The sequence below is a fragment of the Oncorhynchus mykiss genome, chromosome 13 (assembly GCF_013265735.2).
Source record: "Oncorhynchus mykiss isolate Arlee chromosome 13, USDA_OmykA_1.1, whole genome shotgun sequence".
Lineage (NCBI taxonomy): Eukaryota > Metazoa > Chordata > Actinopteri > Salmoniformes > Salmonidae > Oncorhynchus > Oncorhynchus mykiss.
The window spans coordinates 43,277,297-43,298,471 of NC_048577.1; the positions used below are offsets into that span (position 1 = coordinate 43,277,297).

At 43.0% G+C, this 21,175-nt stretch overlaps 1 protein-coding gene and 1 pseudogene across 1 annotated transcript; one reads left to right on the forward strand and one right to left on the reverse strand.

Moving 5' to 3' along the window:
* Positions 1-326: 326 nt before the first annotated feature.
* LOC118938568 lies at positions 327-384 on the forward strand (annotated as a pseudogene).
* An 8,075-nt stretch (positions 385-8,459) lies between these two features.
* Positions 8,460-20,553, reverse strand: LOC110486460 (CD9 antigen). The gene is made up of 9 exons (XM_021558082.2): positions 20,436-20,553; positions 19,124-19,243; positions 16,625-16,727; positions 16,301-16,398; positions 13,518-13,592; positions 13,245-13,346; positions 12,970-13,059; positions 10,821-10,904; positions 8,460-10,603 (listed from the first exon to the last, which is right to left on the reverse strand). The coding sequence occupies exons 2-9, from the start codon at positions 19,187-19,189 to the stop codon at positions 10,436-10,438; spliced, it is 786 nt and encodes a 261-aa protein (XP_021413757.1). The 5' UTR covers positions 19,190-19,243; positions 20,436-20,553; the 3' UTR covers positions 8,460-10,435.
* Positions 20,554-21,175: the final 622 nt, after the last annotated feature.

Below are 21,175 nucleotides of genomic sequence, written 5' to 3' on the forward strand. Positions count from 1 at the left end.
TGATCATATGTAGTACTTACTATATAATTGTCTTGTATACTACACCTCACACTGTAGTATCCTTCGATTGTGTAGTGCTTACTATATATAGATATATTATAGTAAATACTACAGTATTATCCTCCCCCAAAGCACTACAGTGTCTGCAAAAACACTAGTTTTTAATTTGCATATACCCCAACCATTCCCCTCCCCCATATCCCAATTTGTGTCAGTCATCAGTGAGAAACCTACATGCCAAGTATAGATCATATGTTGTGTTCCCTACAGGTTACAGAAGAGCTGAATTATCTGTTCAGGCTCCAGTCCTACCTACATGCAGGTTATGGATCATTTGCTCTTTTAGTATTTGTCCAGCAGGTTTCCTCAAGGAGAAAGACCCCACTTTTATGTCAAAGATACAAAAACAATACAGTATAGTAAATAATACACTACTCTGCTAAAACACTACGGTGAATACTATATTGTATAAATATAGTAATACTACAGTATTTATACCATAGTATACTATAGTATTACATCATGTGGGCTGGTACAAAAGCAGGTTCCCTAACCCATACATTCAAAAGTGAAACTTGATTAGGGTCTGGTTCACCTCTCAGCAATTGCTGATGTTCTTGTGCTACAGCAGATTATGGTTTATTTTCCTACCATAATAACAAAGCAAAGTTCTAGGAACTGTGTAAGGTTACTTGGCCATATCAGGGTAAGGGTGTAATGACCAGAGGCTCCTCGGGGGGATTGGATAATTCAATGTGTGCTTTGACTTGCATGACAATGCCACCCTCTTGTGGAGTGAAGAGAGCGTGTCATCTCTAACGTAATTGTGATTAAGTGTCAATTTGACTTGTATTATGGTAAATTATATAGCAAGCCTGAAATTATATATCCCTGTAGAACTGACAAGCATAATTGGAATCGGCATGCCATTGTTGAGAATAATTGCCAATTAAGACTACTTGAATACGTGAATACATGTGGTATATACCTTTCCCTTTTGCCTCGTCCCAGTGTGTTGATGCACGTTGAGAAACAATCATATTGGCAATGTATTTTAAACAAAAAGTTTACGGTATCCTCCTACTTTACATTCTCACGAGTTTCGGGTAGAAAACGGATGCGTTTTCAACCTAGAATGGTGCTATTCAATGATAAGAACGACAAGTACCATGCCAAACAACACGAGGTGAAGCATTCGGGAGATTTGCCATTTAAATCATACAGTAATAGCGATTGCAATCAAGGAAAAATTCAGAATTTACATCGTGGAAAGTTTTCCTTCACAGGAAACGATGAGAACCACTCAGATTCAGTAACTCCAGGTAACTCTAAACTATAAGTGGGCTCTGTTTGTCGTGTAGGCTATTCTACCATTCAGCCTATCCCGTTTAGTTTGACTAGATACTTATTTATTTTCTCAAAATATGCATAATAGGCTAATGTTATGTCTGTTTTAGGAGTGCGTGCAGGAAAGATCCGAGTTCGAGGTGAGATAGCGAAAGCAGAGAGCTGGTTGAGAACGGAGCCAGAGGTAGAATGTGGAGACTATGACCCTCACTATCAGAGAGAGAAGAGCCCAACATCTGCTGGTAGACAAGAGGTAAATCGGACAGTGACCTATCCCGTTGATCGTGACTCTCAGTTCCGTTACACATTAGTCACTGGATGAAGGTGTCTTCTGTACAGCGGAGTTTTTTTAAAGAGCCCTGACGCTCGGTCTGAACAGTAACTCACATCGCTTGGGGTAGGGTTTTATAAGCATAAGGACCTTCCTTATCTTTCATATCAGCAAGACATAATTTATAAAAACAAAAACTTAAATCGATACACACCTTTTTATAACGTTAGGGTTCCCCAGCCTAGACGTAACATAGTAAGTGTAAATCTGGGACACTCAAATTGGTTTGGTATGGTTACACAAGACAGATGGTTACTTAACTTTAACCTTGATCCCTAGACTAGCTGAAGTTAGCCATTGTTTTTATACAAATGAACACATACCATACAAAATGTAGCATATCATATTACATGGAGTGTCACGGATTTACGTACAGAATAATACGGAAGACAGTGGACTACTGTGCTAATTAGCTATCTGCGTCTCTGAACACCTTTGTAAATGGAAAACGGACGCCACAAACTTGAGTCGTCACTAAAAAAATAATATTGGCTGCAACTGTGTTGAAAACAGTGTACAGTAATTTCATTTGTGAAATGATTTTGATGTGATATGAAAGTAGAGGGATTTATGTTTCTAGAAACATACTGCAATTGAGAATTGATTCACGTTTTCGATGGAGTATTTGACAATTTTGTCTTCCAGAGCCAATTCACCTTTAACAAAACATGTAAGGTCCTTGGACTATAAGGAGTAAAGTTATCCCAATAATGGACTAAAGTAGCCTAAGTCTGACCACAAGGTGTGTGGGTATGAATGATGCATAACTAGGCTATTCTATTCATTTGTCCTCTTGCCTTTAGCGAATGCCTCTGCTGTCACCTTGGCCCAACTACCCTCTGCATGTGGCTACTCTGTCGAGTCGAAATGGCGAGACCTGATGTTTGTGGTACCTTATAATGCCTGTCACATCAAGCAAGAAGAGGTAAAGTAGCACTCACCCCTCTCCCCTTAAAAGTGACTTGATGTCCATAATCACAATCCATTCTCCAAACTTGTCAGGCTGGCAGGTCAAAACTGTTCTGTGACTGTCATTCTGTCAACATAAAAGCTTTTTCTATTGTTCTTCACACACTGTTATTCACCCCTTTCCTGTGGCCTGCGGTGCTGCTGACAGGATGGTAGTTATGTGTTGCCCCTGATCTGGAGAGGGACCCCTGTGAAGATGTCCTGCCCAGTGTCTCAGGCCCTGGCCCCCTCCTCCCTCTGCTGCTCGTCTCAGGGAATGACTGTCAGACTGCAAGTTCATGGAGCCAAAGAGGAGCTCCGAGTCCAGGGTAAGTGTGGAGTTATATAGTATAATTTATCACAATTGTACTCCGCATGCACACTATGGCTGCTGAACAGACAGATTTAGAGGCATAATTTGGACTGAATCCAATGTTTCTGTAACTATATTTCTACTGCTATCATGAGTCTATAGGGATACTGTCAGGTCTGTATGTGTGCTGTGTTGGTTTCCCCCTGCAGGTAGAGGAAAATGGACGCCACTGCTTTCGCTGGCCCTGCAGTGTGGCTACAGTATGGACAGGCAACATGGAGAGCTGCTCATATCTGCACCCTTCACTGCCTGTGTGGTCACATCAAAGGTGAGCCGTGGCACTCCTATTGCGCTATGACTTGGGTTGGAAATGACGACTCGGGGCTACTTGACTGTCCTTTTTGCTTTTACATGAGATTTGCTAAATCAATTTCTTTGCTTAATAAGGTTGTGTTTTACACTGAGTGAACAAAACATTAGGAACACCTGCTCTTTCCATGAGACTGGCCAGGTGAAAGCTCACTTTTAGGCCTTGAGACATGGATTGTGTATGTGTGCCGTTCAGAGGGTTGAATGGGCAAGACAAAAGATTGCAGTGCCTTTGAACAGGGTATGGTAGTAGGTGCCAAGCGCACCAGTTTGTCAAGATGCACATCATCTGCACATCGATCACTCCAGTGTTCATTTGCTAAATTGTAATTACTTCGCTACTATGGCCTATTTATTGCCACACACCGTATATAGACTTTTCTCTATTGTTGACTGTACTTTTGTTTATTCCATGTGTAACTCTGTTGTTTGTGTCGCACTGCTTTGCTTTATCTTGGCCAGGTCGCAGTTGTAAATGAGAACTTGTTCTCAACTGGCCTACCTGGTTAAATAAAGGTGAAATAAAAAAAAGAACTGCAACGCTGCTGGGGTTTTCATACTCAAAAGTTTCCTGAGTGTATCAAGGATGGTTCCACCACCAAAAGGACATCCAGCCAACTTGACACAACTGTGGGAAGCATTGGAGTAAACATGGGACAGCATCCCTGTGGAACGCTTTCAACACCTTATAGTCCATGCCCCGAAGAATTGAGTCTGTTCTGAGAGAAAAACTGGGTGCAACTCAATATTAGGAACTGTGTTCCTAATATTTGTACGCTCAGTGAAATTATAATTTCCCCACCTAACTGAAATAATGTACATTTTCTTCCAGGATGGAAAATACGCACTCTCTTCAAGTAGGAGAGAAAGCCATCACACTGGCCTGTCCTTCTTCTCTGCCTGACCAAGTAATACAACCCCTCCGACCTGCAGTAGATTTCCCCATTATGTAACTATGGGCCCAACAAACTCAGTTTCCTCAACCCTGCTGTCTAACCCTTCTTCCATAACCCTGTCTTACCCAGTGCTTCACCCATCCTTCCCATTTAATCCCCTGCCCACATTGCCCCCTGATCAGCCTCCTAGCCCTGGTATCCATGTTACTTCTCCCTTGACTACAGGCCCTTCTGTCCATCCTCCCCTGGCTCAGTGTCTTCAGGCCTACCCATTCTATTAGTATTACTACCTCCACAAGATGCCACTCAGTGAGTCATACCAGTCACCCCTCTCCTCTACTCCCCCCACTCAGCTCCCAACTACAGGCCCCTCTGTCCATCCTCCCCTGGCTCAGCGTCTTCAGGCCTACCCATTCTATTAGTATTACTACCTCCACACGATGCCCCTCAGTGAGTCATACCAGTCACCCCTCTCCTCTAGTCCCCCCACTCAACTCCCAACTACAGGCCTCACTGAGTTGAAGCCAGGCCACACTCCTATCCCAAGCCACCCCAACTACAATAACCCCCATTTTACTCAGTATTCTTCCACTACAGCTGGTCATCCAGTTCACTCTTAAGCCCCCACTCTCCGAACCCCTGAGTATACTCTCCACCCATACTAGCATCACCCCAAAATCCCTATGCTTGAGCCACCTCAAGGGCCCAGTCCTGGTGCCAAGATGGGTACTTCCACCAATGGTCCTCAGGTTGAACCACCTGCCCCTCACACCCCTAACCCGGTGTTTCCACACTACTACCTGACCACCCCAAAGTGCCTCCCTATAACCCACCCAACTTCCTCAGCCTGATAGCCCTGCCTCTCACTCTACTCTCCCTGTTAGCAGTTCACAAACACACCGTAGAACTCCTGTTCCTCATGTGACTCACCCTCCACCCTATCCTCACTACTACACCCCACAAACACCCAGTGGTGAAGTCAAGAGATCCCATCAACCTGTGAATGACCCTTTTATTCATCTTCAACCTTTGAAACCTATCACTTCCCCTTACTCATCTCCCACCTTAACAGAGATCCCATTCTACCAATACACTCTTAATTTTCCTTACAAGCCTCCACTGATCCAGAAACATAGACTTGGTCTCCAGACCAACAATCCCTCTAGTCCCATGGACGAACAACCTCCAGTTGTCCCATCTCCCCCTGCGTCGTCTCCTGAACAAAGTGGAAAGTCACACCCTCATGGTCACCTGAAATGGCCTCCACAACAACAGCCCTCCAATTCACACACAGCCCAGAGTCTGTCTACCAGTTCAACCTCTGTTGCCCGTGCTGCAACCAAACCTCTTCTCTTTCCGAACTTCCCCCTGTTGTACTACCTCCATCTCAAATCACCCATCAGCAACCCTCAACAAGAACAAAAGCCTGTTACTGTCCTCCCCACTGCTCCGCCTGCATCCTCTTCAACCTCTACTCCAGCATCTGGCCATCCAGTTTATCCACACTACTACGATCACCCATACTATTACTACTCAATGCCTTATGATCCATACAGATTACCCCAACCTATTGATCATGCATCTTCTGCCCCATTGAAAGGAGCTCCGACTCCTCCATCTCAGACCTCTGCTCCTCACACTATGGAGACTTCTCACCAACTAGCCCTCCCATATGACTACGCCCAGGCCAAAATGCCTATCCAGATTACTACCCAACCTCGGCCTTCTCCTGCCACTAACATTCCTCAAACCTCCACTCCAACCCCAGAATCTACAACTCCTGAAATCCCACCTTTTCCCTTTGACCCTTACTACTACTACCATCCTGGAATGTCCATCTACGACCAGGACCAAAGCTATGATCCCAGTACACATGCCGAAAAGACATCAGGGGCTCAAGCTTCCCTAGATTCTGACCATTATAGAAGAGGAAGATTTGCCCGCACTCCTGTGGCGAGTCCAACCCATGCACCCCATCCTACCACCAACCCCATTCATAACCCCTCACACCATCACATCATTCATCCACAACTTTCAACCATTCCTTCCCCTCATCGTCCCAACCCAGGGCCCCTGGAGATCTGCTAGACACAGTGATGAAAGGTGAGTCTTCATCTTGAATATTTCTACTGTATGTGTGAACTGAACCACTATTGAAAGGCTGTGGTTCTCATATCAGTGCAGGCACTATAAAGAGCCACAAGAGGGCACCTCACCTCTACTAGGTGATTCTGGAGACCACCGTGTAATTGGTTTCACTTCAGTATCAAATATCCACTTTCTTATGTAGTTCATAAATCTGGTTTGTCACACCAGTATCGTTTCCTTTTCCTCCATACAGACCCTGGTTTAAAAGCCGATACACACACACACCCTGTGGCTTGTCCGACCATGACTGTGACTGCTCCTTAGGTTGCTGCTCTTACCTTGTGAATGGTTAGTCTCTCGATCTCAAGCTACTGGTCTTGGTGTTGCTATGGAGAAGCCATAACGGTTGGCTGTTTGGTGTTTCGCTGACATCAAAGCACGTCCCAGAGGAAGATCTAAGATAGGAGGAGAGGAAGTGGTCTTCCAGCGTGTCCAAGGCCATGTGCACATGCTTGGTATTTCGGGAATGTCCGTTTTCAAACTGCTTTGCTACTCATTAGTTTACTCATTAGTGTGTGTGTCAACCCTCAGTGTACATCGGGGCGTCAATTTGTCTTTGCGGGCCCTGGCTCTCTGGTGGTTTGGTCATGGTCAGGCCATGGTTTGGTCATGGTCAGGCCATGGTTTGGTCATGGTCAGGCCATGGTTTGGTCATGGTCAGATCATGGTTTGGTCATGGTCAGGCCATGATTTGGTCATGGTCAGGCCATGGTCCACTTGTTGGAGTTCAACGCTCTACTTTCCACACAACATAAACACAGCACCACGTCTGAAGACTCACCTGTCCGGTAAAGAGATTTTACTACCTGAACAAGTGGTTCAAATCCCCAGCAAATGTATTTCATTATTTTTCCCAGAAGTTACCATTTGAATGCTAATGCTTTCAAACCATGATGATGAACTTGCAATCATTTAGTACAGATGGGATAGTGTAACATGAGCGAGCTTGTCTTCTGTGTAGATTGATGGAGTGCAGTTCTTCTCCTGGTTCTCCAGGGAGGGTGAGGTACCAGGTGAGGAACACCACCCCTGTCCCCACTCAGGGCTCATTGGCTGTCCAAATACGAATCGCTACAGGTAGGACTGTATAAGTAATGAAACATTCAGGAGTAGCAGCAGAGCTATGTAGGACTCTGAGGAGAGGGTTTTATCATACTGTATCTGCCAACTAACCCTCCACATGTTTACTTCTGCCTGTAGATGAGCACTACAGCAGCTTCTACTCAGAGAAACATCGACCACTCAGTCTACTTCAGGGGCGACCTCTGCACCTGGAGGTGAGTCTGCTGAGCCCCCCAGACATGGACCCTGGCCTGGTGCACTACTGTCTGGCTTACCCAGACACACCACAGGCCATCTATGATGGGTAGATTGTTCCACTCTAGTTCCTGTTTGTTTACATGCAACAGCACATAGAAAGCACTGCAAAGATGCATGAAATATCCATATTCTATAGGTTTTTCCACAGCACCTGCTGCTCAGCTCCACTAAATAACTGTCCATATAGTGAACAGGCAATTATTTTGTCTGAAGAAAACCTCCACATTGTTTTGTCTTGTTTTTCAGCTGTCCCGGCCGTGGTGACTCCCAGGCTCCTCCCCCACCCCGCCACACCCAGAGGCTCACAATCACCAACTTCCAGTCTTTACCCGCAGGAAGTCACTCCCACCTGGAGGACCAGGTCAGTTTCAGCAATGGGGTCATATGACTGAGTTTGATTCAGTGCATTTGAATGTGTTCTCCTGTCCTCATCCACAACAGCTCTACTTCATGTGCTCCCCAGCAGATGGGGACTGTATTGAGGGTTGCTTCAGTGGTTGAATTAACACTCCTATAATGGGTTGGACAATTTTGAGCACAAGGTGAGAGTATAAACCATCCATTTCTTGAAGTTATTATAATGTACTGTATTAATACTGAAGTGCTCAAATGTACTTGTTTCTTACAGTATTCAACTTGACACTCATGTCTAAGTTACATGAACTATTACTCATTTGTAGGATCAAACCTGGACAACTGAACAAATACATGTTTACTCACAATTGGTCAATGATTTGTTCTCCTCCAGCACTTATTCAGTCAGGCAGTAAGCACAATGACATCAGACAAGAGGGGATGAAACACTTTATTTGAACAAAAAGCTCCACATTTGGTGCAGAATCTCAGTACAAGAAGTGTCACTACAGACCCTGGTTCGATTCCATCACAACCGGCCGGGATTGGGAGTCCCATAGGGCGGCGCACAATTGGCCCAGCGTCGTTAGGGTTTGGCTGGGGTAGGCTGTCTATGTAAATAAGAATTTGTTAACTGACTTGCCTAGTTAAATAAAATAAAAAATAAACGTTACACAGTCAGTATTAGCTTGCAACAGAACATAAGCGGTTCTCCAGTGCAAAACAAGTGTTGGAAATTGAAAATCTATAAAAAAAAGACTCACTACAAGACAATTGACCTGGTTAGGTACACCGTTGGGCCCACTCCTGCGTTTACTGGGCAACACTTTGGCTAGTGTACCAAGGCACTCCATATGAAGTGTTTATTCTATCACACTCAGCCTCCATTACAACTGCTGCTTGACAGGGCATTCAGGGAGATGATTCCCAATAGCAATAAGGTTTGAGTGACTCAAAATTACAAGGACATATATCCTAGTTGCATACATTAGTTTGCTTATAAAAATCAGTTCACGTGCTAGAAATGGGCATCAACGTAATAGAATAAGTCAAGCAAATTTTAACGTTCCAGAGACATTTTTAAGGATCCCGGACTCAACTTTGTATATGGTATCATCCGACGTCAACATCCAAACATGGAATGAAGAAATCAAAGGTGTTTCATATCACCTCAGAGCGTACAAGTGGAGCTGAAGTTGGGGGATTAGTATCGTAAAGAATGATTAAGATGTTAATTAACTACATTGTTAATAAATGTACTCAATTTGGCATGGAGACTACCAACTACAGAACAATCCAGTTCGCAGTTTAATCCTTGTAAAAATTAACTTTAAGAAATACATTTTCTAGGATCACAATTCTGTCAGCAGTACATTGATATGTATTGCAACACAGACATGATTCTAAACTGATGTGATTACAGGGAAAGGTCAACATGTTGGACAGTGATTTAAAAAAAAAAAAGCATGAGCAGCTTCACTTCTCTGATTACAGTAGTGCCCTCAGTCATACGGAGCATTGAATATCTAATCAAATGGCCCCTTTCATGTAAGCAGCATTCATGTCAGCAAGAGCAGCTATTCACTAACATATGATAAGTGATTAAAAAGGTTGTTTTTAAAAAAAGAAAGAAGATTAAGGACTAAAGTGGGAAGAGGGGCAGAACAAACAGCTGCTACAGAGCAACAGTGTCTTGTCTGCCCTGTTCACATGTCATCTAAATGGATGGTGTGGTCTCATTCTTCTGAGCACTGCTAATGGCATGTCAAGATGATCTAGAGCCCTGACCAGCTACACAAATGAATGAAAGCTAATTAGGACATCCGTTTTTATTGGGCGCCTCTCCAGAAGTATTATGTGAAAGGATGGGGTGATGATCACTGAATGACAACTATCTGGTTTGGTCTCCCAGTGGAGAAAACTGTGTTTGAATATGGTGGTGGTCCTGTCCCCTCAATACACAGCCTGGCTGTGGTACAGAGGGCAGAGAGGTGACTCCTCTTGATCTGTTTCATGAGGATGCTGCAGCACACCAGGGCCGTGATCTAGGAGCAACAGGAGGAGGTGGGGATGCAGGGAGGAAAGGGTTAAGCAGAATGGGATCAGATAAAGAGAGCAGGGTGGAGCAATCACCCCCCCATCACCTTCAGGATTAGACCACATGCTGCAACAGGGTGAGATTCATTAGTGCAAATCCCCACCTAAAATATGGCTTCTGAGACAAGCAAATGTACCAAAGGAGTGTGAATTGAAGATGAGAAACACTAATTCCAGACATTTAAATGGGACAAGTTGGATAGCTTGCAGTGAGACTAGACATTGACCTTACTGAGCAGTGGAAAGAAAGAATCTGTGTGCAAGGAAAGAAGCATAGATCATTGGTGTAAATAAAGATGGAGGGGTAAGGAGTTACAGTGCATCAGCCACAGGTATGATGACGGGGAGCGGGGAAAAGACCACAGGGTCCTGGTTAGGGGGGGAGAGGACAGTAGAGGAGAGGAGGATGTAGGGGGGAGGAGAGGACTGGGAGCGCTGGATCTCTTTGCTGAGGAGGGAGCTGCACACCAGGGCCAAGATCTGAAAGGATGGAGAGAGGGAAAGGGAGGGGAGGGATGGTATAGGATGGGAGAAACAGACACAGGTATGGGTTTATAACAAAGGAGAAGCAGAGGGGTTGGTTTGCTTCAACTCCTCTGACAATCAGTTTCATCAAATTCAGTGCATTTCTAACCCTGCAGCAACATCTACCCTGGTTAACAAATGTGTCCACTGAACTGTGTGTAGTATTGCCTACCAGCAAAGCAGCAGTCCCAAGGAAGAGGCCCATCACCAGAGGCGCATTGGACTCAAAGAGGTTGACGATCACTGTGGGGCAGGCCTGCAGGGGGACAGAGACACCAGAAGGGGACAGGTTAGGGCCTTGGGCAGAGCAGAGATATGGAAATCTAGGCCAGGCTCCTCGATGCCTCCATAGTAGAATAAATAAAGTAACACATTTAATTTGTCAGTCAACTGATTATTTTACATGTTTTTATTATAGTCAGTTATACAGTCAATATGAGAAATGACTGAATCGGGCCTCCCGAGTGGCGCAGTGGTCTAAGGCACTGCATCGCAGTGCTAGCTGTGCCACCAGAGATTCTGGGTTCCCTTGTCTCATCGCGCACTAGTGACTCCTGTGGCGGGCCGGGCGCAGTGCACGCTGACCAGGTCGGCAGGTGTATGGTGTTTCCTCCGACACATTGGTGCGGCTGGCTTCCGGGTTGGATGTGCGTTGTGTCAAGAAGCAGAGCGATTAGGTTAGGTTGTGTTTCGGAGGACACATGGCTCTCGACCTTCGCCTCTCCCGAGTCCGTACGGGAGTTGCAGCGATGAGACAAGACTACCAATTGGATACCACGAAATTGCGGAGAAAAAAAGGGGTAAAAAAAAAGAAACGACTGAATCATGTGCACCTGTAAAGGGCCGGTAATGTCGAGTGAAACAAAATGGTCCCAGTAAGCAAAATGACGTTGAAAATCTGCCTAAAATACATATTTTCCCAGATGTTGAAGTAATGTTCAATTTTGGTTCTGTATTTTATGGCACGTTGAAAAATACATAATTTCCGGACTTTCATATCAGTTTTATTTTCAGTTCTGAATGGAAGTTGAAAAGATGTCGTTTATAGACGTCTATGTTTGGACCAAATCAAGGCCGGTCCACACCAGACGAAATCTGATTTGGTTCAGACTGAACCAAAAATAATCTATGATTGGACCAAAAACCAATGTCTGTGGACGTAGAAATTAAGGCCTGTCCGGACTGCACGGACTAATCAATTTGGCGATTAAAAACTCTGAATATCAGCTATTCAACATTATCAGGAGTTATCCTGAGCTTATTTGCAATGTGTTTACACAGCAGGAAATGCAGAATTTTTTTTTTCTTCGCTATGATACAAGATACAAACTTGAAGCCACTGATCATGACACATTTTTTTACCTCTTTTTCTCCCCAATTTCATGGTGTCCAATTGTTTAGTAGCTAATATCTTGTCTCATCGCTACAACTCCCATACGGGCTCGGGAGAGACAAAGGTTGAAAGTCATGCGTCCTCCGATGCACAACCCAACCAAGCCGCACTGCTTCTTAACACAGCGTGCATCCAACCCGGAAGCCAGCCGCACCAATGTGTCGGAGGAAACACCGTGCACCTGGAGTCGCTGGTGCGCGATGAGTCAAGGAAATCCCTACCAGCCAAACAGGTCCCTAACCCGGACGACGCTGGGCCAATTGTGCGTCGCCCCACGGACCTCCCGGTCGCGGCCGGTTGCAACAGAGCCTGGGCGCGAACCCAGAGTCTCTGGTGGCACAGCTGGCGCTGCAGTACAGCGCCCTTAACCACTGCGCCACCCGGGAGGCCCTGATCATGACAATTTAACCCAGAAGCTGAAACTCCTGGACAGCAGATGTGACTAGCCTGATTGTCAATTTTTCTTTGACCTGTCCTGTTTTATGGATATGTTGTTACCATGTAAGCACGTTTGATTGGGTGCCAATTAGGTTTTCTTTGATCGGAGAAATCTGCATGTTGTAAAAGTGTCCATCTCATTACATTGTCATAGATTATCTCCAGCCTGTAGGCTACAGAAAAAGGCCACATACTCTTTTTACCATATCCTGTATTTACTACATGATTTATGCTAGATTTGATGGAATGTTGGTGGAGCGCCGCAGCAATGCATTTCTCCAACAGCACCCTGTAGAGGTGCGCTGTGAACAGACAAGTGAAAAATGCTGCGCCTTTGAGAAAATGAGCACAGGGCAGCTTCTGCACCTGTAACTTATATTTACTCGCAAATATCCATTGAATGGACAACAATGTATGAAATACATTGAAGTTCAAGCTGCACATGTTTTTTTTAAGTTAATAGGATTTGGCCTATAATGAACACACTCACAGGGAGAGTGAAGGTCTCCAAAAAGCCGGTATCGGGACATGTTTTTTTGACCAAGGGGTCCAAGGCACCAATGAGTCCACAGCAGTGCAACTAGAGAGAGCGAGAGAGAGAGAGAGAGAGAGAGAAGGCAAGTGCCATTCAGAATGTGTACATAATTGTTACAATAGTTGTACAATTGTTAAAGAGCTGTGGATTGAATTAGCTCTGATGGAGTGAAATGTGCCTAACTAAAGCTGTGATGCCATCAATAGTTTGGGAATAGGTTTGATCTTTACCACATTGTGGAACATGGACAGGGTAACAGCCAAGCCAGGGTCTCCTTTGTCCACATACTGAGCGTACACAGTTAAATAGAATTTTGCCAGCTGCTCTCCCACCTGCACAGCAAAAAGAGAAGACAACAACACATGAGCTAGAGTTACACTGTTGACTACTACCATTTCATGAAATAGCACAGGGTTTGGTGATCTGCGTGAAAGGGAAGCCTTGGCTTGAAGTTGTTTATCATTCATAATTCTCTCGCTCCCTTTTTCCCTTCCCTCTCTCACCTCATCGCTTCTCATGTAGGCGAAGACACCGGCTCCAATCTCTAATCCAGCCAGGATAGCCAGCAGGCAGGAAAACTGGGAGGGGCAGGTAAACAGCAGAACACATACAGTATGAATTACCACACATATAACCACAGTATCACTGGATATGTATAAACTGTCCTTTAAATGGACTTATTTCTTATTCGTGTTGAAGTTAAATGTACAGTGCCTTGCGAAAGTATTCGGCCCCCTTGAACTTTGCGACCTTTTGCCACATTTCAGGCTTCAAACATAAAGATACAAAACTGTATTTTTTTGTGAAGAATCAACAACAAGTGGGACACAATCATGAAGTGGAACGACATTTATTGGATATTTCAAAAAATTTTAACAAATCAAAAACTGAAAAATTGGGCGTGCAAAATTATTCAGCCCCCTTAAGTTAATACTTTGTAGCGCCACCTTTTGCTGCGATTACAGCTGTAAGTCGCTTGGGGTATGTCTCTATCAGTTTTGCACATCGAGAGACTGAAATTTTATCCCATTCCTCCTTGCAAAACAGCTCGAGCTCAGTGAGGTTGGATGGAGAGCATTTGTGAACAGCAGTTTTCAGTTCTTTCCACAGATTCTCAATTGGATTCAGGTCTGGACTTTGACTTGGCCATTCTAACACCTGGATATGTTTATTTTTGAACCATTCCATTGTAGATTTTGCTTTATGTTTTGGATCATTGTCTTGTTGGAAGACAAATCTCCGTCCCAGTCTCAGGTCTTTTGCAGACTCCATCAGGTTCTTCCAGAATGGTCCTGTATTTGGCTCCATCCATATTCCCATCAATTTTAACCATCTTCCCTGTCCCTGCTGAAGAAAAGCAGGCCCAAACCATGATGCTGCCACCACCATGTTTGACAGTGGGGATGGTGTGTTCAGCTGTGTTGCTTTTACGCCAAACATAACGTTTTGCATTGTTGCCAAAAAGTTCAATTTTGGTTTAATCTGACCAGAGCACCTTCTTCCACATGTTTGGTGTGTCTCCCAGGTGGCTTGTGGCAAACTTTAAACGACACTTTTTATGGATATCTTTAAGAAATGGCTTTCTTCTTGCCACTCTTCCATAAAGGGCAGATTTGTGCAATATACGACTGATTGTTGTCCTATGGACAGAGTCTCCCACCTCAGCTGTAGATCTCTGCAGTTCATCCAGAGTGATCATGGGCCTCTTGGCTTCATCTCTGATCAGTCTTCTCCTTGTATGAGCTGAACGTTTAGAGGGACGGCCAGGTCTTGGTAGATTTGCAGTGGTCTGATACTCCTTCCATTTCAATATTATCGCTTGCACAGTGTTCCTTGGGATGTTTAAAGCTTGGGAAATCTTTTTGTATCCAAATCAGGCTTTAAACTTCTTCACAACAGTATCTCGGACCTGCCTGGTGTGTTCCTTGTTCTTCATGATGCTCTCTGCGCTTTTGACGGACCTCTGAGACTATCACAGTGCAGGTGCATTTATACGGAGACTTGATTACACACAGGTGGATTGTATTTATCATCATTAGTCATTTAGGTCAACATTGGATCATTCAGAGATCCTCACCGAACTTCTGGAGAGAGTTTGCTGCACTGAAAGTAAAGGGGCTGAATAATTTTGCACGCCCAATTTTTCAGTTTTTGATTTGTTAAAAAAGTTTGAAATATCCAATAAATGTCGTTCCACTTCATGATTGTGTCCCACTTGTTGTTGATTCTTCACAAAAAAATACAGTTGTATATCTTTATGTTTGAAGCCTGAAATGTGGCAAAAGGTTGCAAAGTTCAAGGGGGCCGAATACTTTCGCAAGGCACTGTATGCACAATAAATCAAGTTGAATTTGAAGTTGCAACAATGAGAAAAGACCATGACCTTTCTGAGAAACTGAAGGTCACTATGTGCCTCTAAAGTAAATCACTGGCTATCTTCACAAGCTACTCAAGCATAGAAGAGCTAACATTCCTCAATTAGTCTGATTTCTGAACCTGCAGCCAGAAACCAGTTTCAGCTCATCATAACTGTAAATTAGTAAGCGCATTGCTTTGTCAATCTGAGATATGAAGCAATCACAATTGCATCATCTGTTTCTCTCTGACATCTAGGACTGTAGTGTGTTTCGTAGGGGTTATTTCATGCTGTGAAAGTGTTTTCCAAATCTAGGAACTTCGTTAGACCCTTTGACCTCTTCCTTGAACTCACTATCCCTAAGAACTGGAAACCTGTCACAATACCCATGGAATGGTGGTGAACCAGGAAACAGGTCACCCACTGAGTTGGTCATACACAAAAATGTATGCCGAGGGCATGTCCTGCAGCAAAGCTTCATACAGGAAGCAAGTATTTCCTATCTCAAGCTCTTGTTAAATGGGAGCTTAAAAGTCTCTGGCCTTCTCAGACAGAGGCGAGATTCCCAGTGCTCCTCTACGGTTGCAAAGTGCTTGCTAGGCCCTTGAGAGGTCAGAGGTGCGGCAAGGAGAACCTGAGAATTCTGTGGCGGGAAAAAGCAGCAGGTTCACTCAACAATCCATGTCCCAGATTAGATTTCCACTGGTGCTTTGTGGGTATGGGCTTTGGGTGAAATATTGGGCTGAACAAGTTGAGATACTTTCAAGTGAGGAACTCTTATTAGGAAGTGAAACTAATGCATGTTATTATCTAAGGTTACTTACCTCTGCCCACTCAAGACTCTAAATCAGGGCTGTCAAACACTTTGTACCCCCACTTCAGGGTAGTGTAACTAATGGAAAATTGATGTTTTTATTTGTTGTAGCTTACCACTCCCAATGCAGTCCTATTCTCATTGCATGCTCCATAGTCTCCGAAAACAGCCACGAGCAATATCACTGCTCCTAACGCAATCAACACTGACACACCTACAGTATGAGAGGGAGAAAGAGATGCCCATTTGTCAATGTTAGCTGTTCAGCACTAATTATTTTTCAGTAACACTTAAGGTATACTTTATAAATGATTTAAGTGGTTTATAAGTCATTAATAAACAAAGTTGTATAGTCTGTCTATCCATGACTTACAGCTGCAAAAAGCTTTCCAAAACATTTGGGGATGAAGTTTGTAGAGAGCAGTGTTTTGTGAGCTCACCGATGACAAACTGTTGTGTGTTGAGGTCTATGTTGAAAAATCCTCTGGTCTCAGAGCTGAACCTCAGCCACAAGCCCAACCCCAACATTGCAAAACCCACCAGCTGTCAGAGGAAGAAACCACAAACTGTGCATGAAACCGGTTGTGCAACCACACCTCAAGATCAGTCTCACACAATATGCTACAAATAGTGTAAAATATGTTCTTGTATTAAAGGGATACTTCTGGATTTTGGCAACGAAGCCTGTTAACTATATAAACCCAGCAAAAAAAAAACAAAAAAAATCCCTTTTTCAGGGCCCTGTCTTTCAAAGATAATTCGTAAAAATCCAAGTAACTTCAGATCTTATTTGTAAATCGTTTAAACACTGTTTCCCATGCTTGTTCAATGAACATGTACCTGTGGAACGGTCATTAAGACACTAACAGCTTACAGGCGGTAGACAATTAAGGTCACAGTTATGAAAACTTAAGACACTAAAGAGGCCTTTCTACTGACTCTGAAAAACACCAAAAGAAAGATGCCCAGGGTCCCTGCTCATCTGCGTGAATGCGCCTTTGGCATGCTGCAAGGAGGCATGAGGACTGCAGATGTGGCCAGGACAATAAATTGCAATGCCCGTACTGTGAGACGCCTAAGACTCGTCCTCGCAGTGGCACACCACGTGTAACAACACCTGCACAGGATCGGTACCGCCGAACATCACACCTGCGGGACAGGTACAGGATGGCAACAACTGCCCTAGTTACACCAGGAACGCACAATCCCTCCATCAGTGCTCAGAGTATCTGCAATAGACAGAGGCTGGACTGAGGGCTTGCAGGCCTGTTGTATGGCAGGTCCTCACCAGACATCACCTGCAACAACATTGCCTATGGGCACAAACCCACCGTTGCTGGATCAGACAGGACTGGCAAAAAGTGTTATTCTCTGACGAGTCGCAGTTGTGAAAATAAAAGAGTTGACAGTGAGGACGTTTCTTTTTTTGCTGATTTTAGAAAATAGTACCAATTAAAAACCCTTGAATGAGTACATGTGTCCAAACTTTCGACGTGTACTGTATATTGAAAGCAGTAACTCCCCTCAATGTACTGTGAACATTTCATGACTCTAGGACCAAGAAATGTATTCAAAATAGCTTCTGAAGTTTCATAATTGTATGTTTGTTAATGGAAAAATATGGATGTTTTGGAGGTTTTCATCCGACAATGATGTTTGGTAACATGATGACAGTAATGTCATCATGTAATGTGAGGTGTAGCACTGTTTAGAAAAAAAGGACTACAAATATAGTCTAGTTTGGGAAAGCTAGATAAACAAGACATTAAGAACATGTTTCAAGAGGCATTCCTTTCAAAGCACAGAATAAATACTGAACAGAATAGCTTCCTCAGCCAGTGGGCAGGATTAAACTAGTTCAACAAATTAAACAGCACACTTGTGTGATTCCACTCTGCTATTTAAGTTTGTTTTTGGTTTTGTTTCTTACTTTGATTCATTTATATGGGAATTCCCCTGGTTGGATTATCAGTTAGTAGACTAACCACACCTCAATGATGCAGTAAGTCTGTGGTTTTGCATCTGTCGGCTCATATTTCACATACTATTTACCTGTTCAATGATTTAGGCCTGCTTTTCAGCTGCAAGGTAAATGTTTTGTTACTTATTTTGTATTCTTATTGCATTTATTGGATATAAAGGCCCGATCAGAAGGGTCACCTAAACGGTTGTGTGGATGAATGCCAACATGTTGAAACAAAATGTCTTGCTTATTTCCATTAATGAAGGAGAACTGATGTGTGCGTACACTACATACGCACGAACACACACGCAAACCGAAACACCGTTTCATTACACACAATTTGCTGCTGTTACTTTATTTTACCTTGATCATTATCTATCCTGATGCCTAGTCACTTTACCCTGCCTTCATGTACATATCTACCTCAAATACCTCTGCACATTGATCTGGTACTCCCCGTATATAGCTGCACATTCATTTGGTACTCCCTGTCTGCAGCTCCATTCTCCTGTATTTTATTTCTTGTTACTATTTTATTTGTATTGTTCTTTTAAAACTCTGCATCGCTGGGAAGGGCAAGCATTCCACGGTAAAGTCTACACCAGTTATATTCAGCACATGTGACAAACCAATTTTATTTGAAGTGGACAACTGTGAGCAATAGAAATGAGCTGATACTTTGATGGGAAAGGGGTTTAATCAGACAGACAATACATGCAGCCTTGTAATAACAGCAGTGAATCTCTTACCCATACAGAGATGGTTGCAAGGGTCTGGACAAAATTTAAATATAAGATTTAGCTATTTGACTTTAAGTAAAGCTGATTTCCATATCAGTAAATGACAAATGCTGCCTAGGTTGATCAAAGATAAATATACAATGCCCTTTGAGCTATTCACATTTTACATCTCATACACACCAGATACCAATTTGTTACCACTAGGCCTACAGTTTAGTTAGATTACGGATACTTACGGCAAAAAGGATGTTGAAAAGGATGAGGATACACTTGCACAGCTGGCCACATCCGTCCAGTGCCATGATCAAACGTTTGCTAACACGCTACACTCAGGAAGTCAGAAATAGTCTGGTGTCCTGGGAAAAGAATGGAAGATATTGTAAACATTTAGATGTTTACAATGTGTGAAAAAAGTGCGGTGATAGGTAATAGACTGTCGAGGGTATGGGCTCAATTTCACGCCATATGTATTGAATTCAAAATAAAATAAATCGTGAACATGAAAAATAAAGTTGAATGTAAACATTTTCGATGATGGGTCAATTGTCAGTCACGGGTCAATGTAGGGATATTAGAACCATGTCTATCTAATACATTTAATGACAAACCATCTAACTACTTAGGCAAACATTTTTTCCGACGCAGGTGTATGGCGAACCAGTTACCAACACCTGCGCCGAACGTTGTGCAACAGGTAATTCATATGTTTACCTAAGTAGTTAGACGTGCTTCCAATGTCCGTACATTATTTGACCCGTGGCAATTGAAGTACGTTAACTAAAACGAAGTGACGTCAGACCGTCTACCCAAGTAGGCAATAGAAAAAAAGCCTGTCTATCATGTTCATTGATTGGGTTTAAGACGAACCGTCACTCCAAAACTAGCGAACAAATGGAGCCTCATTGTCTACGCCTTCCCCTAAACCCCGCCCTTCACGGAAAAATAATAATGCAAAAACTCGCAATCGAAAAGCATGGCAGTGAAAGAAAAAAAATCGAAAGTAAAGATCCGAGTAGCGTAACCAAAAGCTAGTACATGTAGGCAAGAGCGTAGAAAAAAATGTATTCAATAGGATTGGTTGCTGGGAAAGTTTAACCTAAAATAATTTTTGCATTCGTTTATAAATATTTTTGTTAATCGTTTGTCATAAAGTTTTACTCTCGCTTTTAAAGTATTTGCTTAAGTTTTAGGGTTTTGCTTTTGATGTCTTATTTTTGTTTACAATTCTATACAATTTGCTTTCAATTGTTTGTTTTTTTATTTCAACATCCATTATTTCAGCTGTCCTCAAATATAATGTTTACATTCTCAGGTTTATTTTTCATGTCCCCGATTTATTTTATTTTGGATTCAATACATAGGGCGTGAAATTGACCCCATACGAGGGTTGGTGGAAGTATTTAGTTAACTATACAGTATCATAGACAGGGTTGAATCATTACAAGGTAAAATACTTCATTAGGAACATTTTGTAACAGCTCGTGTTTCATCTTCTACCTCGAACTACAGTGAGGGAAATGTAACGCATGCCTTAACAAATAAACCTACCTGAATTATTTACGTGCAGATCAATCTCTTCACACTGCAGAATGTAGCTGCAACACCAACCCGTTCTCAAATTTCAGACGTGTGTGAAGAAAACAATGTATTGTGGGTTTTCGTCTGGTTTAAGTCCAGCCCCTCAATCCGAATGAATCATTTGATTGGATTAGGGTGTTGAGTGAAGGGTAGGGGGGTGGGGGGGCAGTACCACCCAGAAAACGGGAAACCGGATTTAGGAGTGGCAATGATGGTGAAATGAAACTTATCTTTGGCCAGTTCTGGGAAAACACTTTCGTTATGCGACAAGCAGGTGTGTTGTGCAGGTAATAATGAGTGAAAATCAGTAAGCAGGTAAGTGTACTGTACAGTTATAGCCACATACAGTATATCAAATAGGCCTTTCATGATCAAATGATCAAATCAAATGTATTTATAAAGCCATTTTTACGTCAGTAGATGTCGCAAAGTGCTCATACAGAAGTGATGGGCATTCCGGCTCAGCTCACCAAAAAGAGCCGTTTTTTTTGGCTCCGAACGGCTATTTAAAAATATATGTTTTGTACAGTTTGCGATACTTGGACTGATTGATGTTAAAACAATTCTAATTAAATTATTAAATGAAATCATACTCTACCTTAACCACAATGCATTTAAAAATGCATTGGTTTGTTATGAAAATGATATTAAACATTTGCATTTAAAGTATAACTTTTTATTGTATATAAACAAAGTGCATATAAATCTAA